General features: G+C 38.4%; 1 protein-coding gene across 1 annotated transcript in view; it reads right to left on the bottom strand.

The window, feature by feature from the left end:
* The window catches only part of LOC101308610, a 5,256-nt gene extending 2,985 nt beyond the window's left edge, over window positions 1-2,271 (bottom strand). Inside the window, exons 1-4 of the mRNA XM_004306917.1 lie at window positions 1,879-2,271; window positions 1,475-1,541; window positions 1,289-1,366; window positions 1,017-1,069 (exon numbers count right to left, since the gene is read on the bottom strand). Of these exons, the coding sequence (XP_004306965.1) occupies window positions 1,017-1,069; window positions 1,289-1,366; window positions 1,475-1,541; window positions 1,879-2,154 (474 nt within the window). The 5' untranslated portion in view covers window positions 2,155-2,271. The remainder of the gene's footprint in view (window positions 1-1,016; window positions 1,070-1,288; window positions 1,367-1,474; window positions 1,542-1,878) is intronic.
* Between the last annotated feature and the right edge of the window lie 4,872 nt (window positions 2,272-7,143).

The following is a 7,143-nucleotide window of genomic DNA, read 5'->3' as shown; positions in this document are numbered from 1 at the left end:
GAGAGAGAGAGAGAAAATCAGGTTGACCCGAATAAGACAATAACTAATCAAGTCAAGTTGCATTGAGCTGACTAGTTTAAGGTCGACTTACTTTTGACACATCTAAGTAATGTTAGGAAACATGTCCTCACCCATTTTGAATGCATTAACATCATGCTTTTCAAAGATGATTTGAAAAGTAACAGCTTTAGTTGATGAAATGATAAAGCATGAAACAACAAAGAGTCGAAGAATACACTACAAAATGCAGAGAGATAGGAAACACAAAACCTCAACTGCCACTAAACCGGCCTAATCAATTTTGAAACTACAGAATGGAGAGATAGCAAACACAAAACCTGAACTGCCCAAACCAACCTAATCAATGCATAACCCCTAAACGGTAACTGTCTTCCAATCTAAAACAATCGGAAAAAAGTGTAGATGAGTAATCATAATTAAGTCCTAGGAAACTAGTTCATCAAAGAAATGCCCATTCTTCAGTGCATCTAAATGCAGCTGATAGTATCAACCTAATGGATAATAGCTTTCATGTTTGAGATTATGTCCCGCATCATTTTTCTTGTTCTGTTTTCCCACTAGAATTAGATGTACAAATCAATTTGTTTTACTAGGATGTAAGAATGATGATATTGCTGCCAACAACAGTAGAAGTCATCAATGAATACATACTCATATGAGGATTAGCTGGACTTTTGGATCTTTATGATAGTTATATGAACCATTCAAATTTTAATAATTAGTACACCCATTTTTTTTGTTACTATTACCAGCTAGACAATGCACCAAATATAACGTCCACTTGGAGGCAGGTTAATGGTTATGCTATCAATGCAACAGGGATGAATAGAAATTTTATTGATAAATCTTTTCAACTGTAGCCAATATCTTATAGCGAATAATTCCAACAAGTTCAGGAGAAAAAAAGGCTTTCACCAACCCAGTATGACTGCCTTCGTGAATGAATATAAGACAGATATTTGAATAAATATAACTTTCATAGCATCTGTGCTTACCTCCTCACTCATTAAAAGTCGCAAGCTTTTGTAGTACAAGAAGCGTCGTGGTCCTGCAGATATTAGAGTAATTGGGTAATGACCATGCATTTTAGGATTTCCCAAGATCTACAGTGTAGTTCACATAGAGGATGGAATCCTGAACCCTATATTTTTAAAATGAGCAGGTTTTGGAGTTCATGTATAATCAATGACATCCATAGGGAAGCAGGAGATATAGATTATATATGAACTGCTACAAGTTAGAATCTGTTAAGGGACTTTAACCATACCTTTTAGAACCACAAGCCCCAAAGCAGTAGCAACTCCACCAGTAATCAATGGATGTGAAGCCGCAACAGAAGCACCCTCTGCACCAAAGTGTAGATATAAACTCTAAATTATTTAACATCTAAACAAAACAACATCGGCAACTCAACCTTTTTTCCCCCAAAGAAAGATGAGAAATTGGGACTAACCTCTAATCTTCGCAAGAAAAGTATTCTCATAATCAGCATAGTTAGTCTTGACATCTTCCACTAAGTCCTGCATTCAGACATTGACCTCAAATAACTTAAAACTCATCGCGACGAGTAGTTTTCTTAAGAAAATGAGGGATAAATATTCACACTTAGTTACTAAAGCAATCATGCTTATAGTTTAACCCTTTATCCAAGTAAATAATTCTACATTCGTCATTGAATTTTGTCAATTTTCCGGAAAGTAGTAGAATTAACATTGAAAAATTGAACTATGTAACACTGAAATGGAGAATTGCAAGCTTCAAGAACCCTAATTGTCCTTACTTTTCATCTTCCTCATGAATTAAACAGTTAAAAATAGAAAAAAAAAAATTGAGGGAATCTGTATTCTTAGTTCTTACAATGGTTTGGCTCAAATGAGCAGAGCCGGTGGCGCGAAACTGCGAGAGGCGTGATCGAGAAGCTTCGAGGGCGGAGTTTAGGGTCTCTTCGATGTTCTTCTGGTAAACCCGAGCCTGCGCAATCGCGTAGTCGATCCACGGCGTCGGAGGTTGATCTAGGGTTTCGGTGCTGTGGCTGAAGGAGTCGGTGGGCGAGAAGATTGGCTTTTCCGGTGAGGAATCGGTCGGCGAGAAGATTGGATTTTCCGGTGAGGAAGTTTCTGGTTCCGTCGCCATTGGATACGCAGACAACTATGTGCTCCCTGTATTGCTCTTTTTATGTCACCGTGACATGAGTTCAAATTTCACAATAGAGTTGAGTTTTTTTTTTTTTTTTTTTAAATTTTTTTCTTTGAAATAGAATGATAATTTTATATGAATTTCAATTGCTGGACACGTTCCCTTCGGTTCAGTTTTAAGACAATAACCGGAAACTGTAACCGATATTTTGATTTTCTATTTTCTAATATCAAAACTGATAGAAGTATATAAAAACCGTTTTTATCGGTTAACTGATATCGGTTCGGTTTTGATTACATAACCTATTATTCGTAATACTTTTTGTCCTTAATCAAATAACATGAAAAATAAAAATTCAAAAATAGTAAACTACAAGATCACTATTTCAAATAAGTTACTAATACAACTTTATAAAAAAAATTCCTAAAGTCGCCATCCATCACGGCCACCAAACACTAGAGACTCTAAGGCCACCGTTTTTGTGTCGCCATCAAGCTGAAACCTCTTCAGCATCATCGCATCTGCAACATGCTCCAGGTTGTTGTAGCCACATTAGCGTGGCTCTCAAAAGCCAACCGCTTATGCGCGGTGATCAAATCATGGAGATCGATGTCATTCGTTACTCTAGTTGGGGGTTGGACCTCAACAACCCACCCCAACCATCATATGGTGGCTCCCAATGCACGATTTTATCACCTTAACGATTCGGAGGAGATTGGAGAGGACCGCGTGTGGAATTTAGGCTTGAGAATTCGACCAAGAAGGGCAAGACTCAAACCTTTTCATGATCATTAGAAGCTTCTTCGCGATTGGATCCGGGTTTCTTTGCAAGCGAAGCACGCCTGGTGGTTACATCGATCATGTTGGTGGTTGTATGGGAGCGCGAAAGATCGTTTTTTATTTGATGGGTGGATCCAAATGGAAATATGCTTTTGGTACTCGAATGAGACTAACGAGGCTTTTGACGTTCATATGCTTTGAAAGGCAGTTTGTGATCGGTGTGAAGGCAGCGGCGGTGATGACCGGGACAGAGGCTCTAGATGGAACTCGACGGTGGTGCAAGCCAGGCCGGGTGTTCTCAAAGCCCAAACTTGGTTTGAGGCCCTGCCCAACCTAGGGGGAGTAAATCACCTCTGCCCAAAAATCTTGTGCCGAACATGTGCCACATACCAAATTGTGACCCATGTTTTCTGTAATATCCCGTACATAATGTAAATAATAGTGATTGAGTGCTCAATATGGTAAATAAAAAATAAAAAATAAAATAAAATCGACACTATTAATTTAATCGATGTGTATCTAAAGAACATTAACGGAAGTGTGTGTTATACAGTTATACTTCGATAACTTTAAAGCTGCTCGTACTTTTCAGGGTACTCGTCTTGTAACAGTACACATGTATATGTATACCCACTCTCTTAAACAAAATATATGTGTATATATATAAACAATTGATAAATAATAGTAGGAGTGGGAGGAGGATTCTAGAGAGGTCGGTTCTAAAAGAAAAAGAAAAAAAAGTTGTCTAGAGTTGGGAAGAAGGGTCGAGAAGAAGGGGGCATCAACCTTGACTTGGATTCTATCTTTTTATTTTCTGAAGGATCTAAAATCTCTGAGGGTCCTGGTAGACGGAGGAAGGAAAATAAAAAAAAGAGGGAGAACATCGACCCCGACATCGCCCTCGAGTTTACCTCTCACACCGACTTCCTCCACTAATTGATCTTTAGCTGTTGGGAGGGAGGCTCGTCGATCAGTTCTCTTGATCACTCTGATGGAGGTTTGTTGTCTGAGTTCAACATAGATAGACAATTGCTTATTCAGGCTTGCACAATGGTAAGATCTAATTGGTACAATTTATATGTTCTGGAGACCCTATTTTTGGGTCATTCTGTTTCTGTTAATCTGGGTCAGGGTGTTACATTTTCCACTCAACATTTACTCTGTTAAATACTAACTCTTTTAATTTAATTATGTGTAGTTTTTTACTAAAAGAATAAGGATAGAAAAAACCTTCAACATCTCCAGGAGACCTTCTTCGTTTTTCCTCTCTTCTTATATGTCTGGGTTTTTCTCTAAACCTGTGAAAAGCTAGATTAAATTCTTTCTATCAGCTTCCTTTCCATCAATGTCATCATCATCATTAGCAGTCATTAAACCCTTACTTGCCTCTTTGGGACCAATATCCTCATTCTCTTTCCAACTTCCGACAACCCTTACTTCTTAGAAAGATGAATGCAGACGATGAATGCAGACGATGGCTTGTATTATCAATTCAAAAGCTTCAAATTTTGGACCGAGTGAAACCAAATTCAATTCGTAACAATTCTCTATTGCCTGAAAAGGTTGCAAAATAGTGGAACCAAATTGAAGTTGGAGAATGGGTCTTCATCGTAGTTGTCGTCGTTTTGGTCTATGTCGCAGTTGAAGTCGGAGTCATCTTCTCCTCAAGCTCAGAAAGGCAGACGATGACAGACAATGAAGAAGAGCGTAGAGATTGGGACTTGGGAGTGTTCTTTCTTTTTCTTTATAGTTTTTTCTTTTTAGTGAAATATTAAGTTTAATTAAGATTAACAGAGTTAGGCTTATGTTTTATATTGTTGAGTGGAATTACACATGACCAATTGTGATTGGTGGCACATGCAAGGTTCTAAAACTCGGTCAACTCGGCCGAGTACTCGCCGAGTACTCGGTACTCGGCTAGTCACCGTGGCGATTTTGGCCTACTCAGTGCCTCTAGTCGGCCAGCAGAAAATCGGCCGAGTACTCGGTCCAACTCGGGTCCAACTCGGTCAACTCGGTCAGCCGAAAAAAAAAAAAAGAAAGAGGCAAACGACGTCGTTTTGAAACCCTAATAACTCGATTTGTCTCTAGTCTCTCGCTCCAAAGGCTCAGTCGCTCATCTCTCGCTCCAGTCGCTCTCAGTCGCTCTCAGTCGCTCTCAGTCGCGCAGTCGCTCTCCCTCACCTCGCCGGCTCGCCCTCCCCGCCCTCTCCTCTCGCCCAGTCCGCCTCCTCTCGCCCAGTCCGCCTCCTTTCACAAGGATGGATTGTTGATGGTGGTGATGATGATGTTGTTTTGGATCTTCCTAGTGAAAGGGTTGGAGAGGAATCGGGAGTGGATGGTGGCTTAGAGCCTAGGAGAGGTCCTAGAATCCAAGAAATTAGGGAACTTGATGAGGATGATTTTATATCCGATGATGAAGAGGAAATAGATGACTTGAGTTTTGATTTTGAGTCGGATTCGGAGGGACTACAAGATGGATATGGAGAAGAAGAATTTGAGGCATAGTTACATATGCTTGGGATTGTTTGCAAGAATTGAATTTGGTTTGCTTTTATTACTTATGTTATTGTAATGGACTAATGGTTGTTTTATTTTTAGACATTATTATCTCTTAAATATTGTAATATTTTATGGACTATTTTTATTATTTTAGACATTATATATTAGATTATCTGTTTTAAAAATAATAAAAAAATCCAGAAATTAGAATCCGAGTACTCCCCGAGTACTCGGCCGAGTACTCCTCTACTCGCTACTCACCGGCCGGCCGACCGACTACCGAGTAGCGAGTTTTAGAACCTTGGGCACATGTAAAATTGGGTACATGTGATTTCAAGCCCAACTTGGGTACCCATAGTAAGATTCGAGTGGGGCCTAATTGGAGGTTTGAAACCTAAATGGGCTAATCCTAGAGCTCTGAATGTTAATTGGACTTTCTTAAGGGCAGTTGAAATGACCTTTGGTTTGCTAAGTCTCCGCATTTAGGATCCATGAGGCTTTAATTCAAAGAGACGTGTTTTTGCTAAACATTTATTTTATTTCTCTTCTTTTGCTTAGAATATTTGTCTACGATCTGTCTCTATTTGATTGTGGGCTCCTATAACGCCCCGATTTGCACCTCATCAAATTGACTAAGTTACAGTGTCGCATATCTTTAGGATCACTAGCTAAGTAAACTCAACTAGTGACCTAGAGATAAGCAAAGCAAGTTAATCGAGTAAGATAACAATAATAATTTTAAAGGAAACAAAATTCTGAAAGGAGACGGGAAGAGTTGAGTAAAAGATTTGAGGCGATTTTTAATGCCTTCACAAATACGTTATAACTTAAGAACATTTTGACGAAAACAAAGGTTAACTTAGAAACAACTTACTGTCCTAGAAATATACTAGACTAAATTATATTTAAAATGAATTAAGGATACATAACTTGAAAAAGTAATATAAACAAATCATGAGTAAAATAATTTCATTAGCACACCCAGCTCACTCCAGTATTGTCTCGTTCAAGTGCACAGTACCTGCATCCAAAATTGTTGTAGGGGTGAGTTTTCGTCCTCGCTACTCAGTAAGGAATTCACCCCGGTTAGGTTTAAAAACATGTAAATAACATATTAATTTTATAGCAAGTATTTGAAAACTACGTACATAGGTAAAATAAAAATAAGATCATAACCATCAATTTTGTTCCGAAAACAATTACGTGGGCCTAGAAAACACAAACCTGATGACCGGTCACTATGCCAACTACCTCTTTACCAAAATTGATGTCATAACCGGCAAAGAGTAGCAAGAGTGTCCATTTACGCCATACCGCCTACCACAGCCATACAATCTTATTTGTATATATAAGAAAAATTTTAATCGAGAGAGTCCTGAGTCACCATACTTGGAATATAACTACTTAATTTGACACCATTCACTTTCTTAAGCAAACACCACCACCACTCTAGATAATAGGAGTCCTAATCCGAACATGTCACACCCTAACCCGGATATATATTTTTTTTGAGTCGAAGGTATGACTGGAATGAAAAGAAAAGCTAGCTAGTAAAAGAAATAAGAACTTGACTGTTGTTTCAAAAAAATACAGCAGACATGTATCTTTGAAAAATCATAACTAATTCTAAAAAACTTATTTTCAAGAGATTCCAACTCTCAATTGATCTTTAAGATGTTTACTGTAACTTTCATGAAGACACCA

The sequence above is a fragment of the Fragaria vesca genome, linkage group LG7 (assembly GCF_000184155.1).
Source record: "Fragaria vesca subsp. vesca linkage group LG7, FraVesHawaii_1.0, whole genome shotgun sequence".
NCBI classification, from domain to species: Eukaryota; Viridiplantae; Streptophyta; class Magnoliopsida; order Rosales; family Rosaceae; genus Fragaria; species Fragaria vesca.
This window is presented reverse-complemented; position numbering and strand designations above follow the sequence as displayed.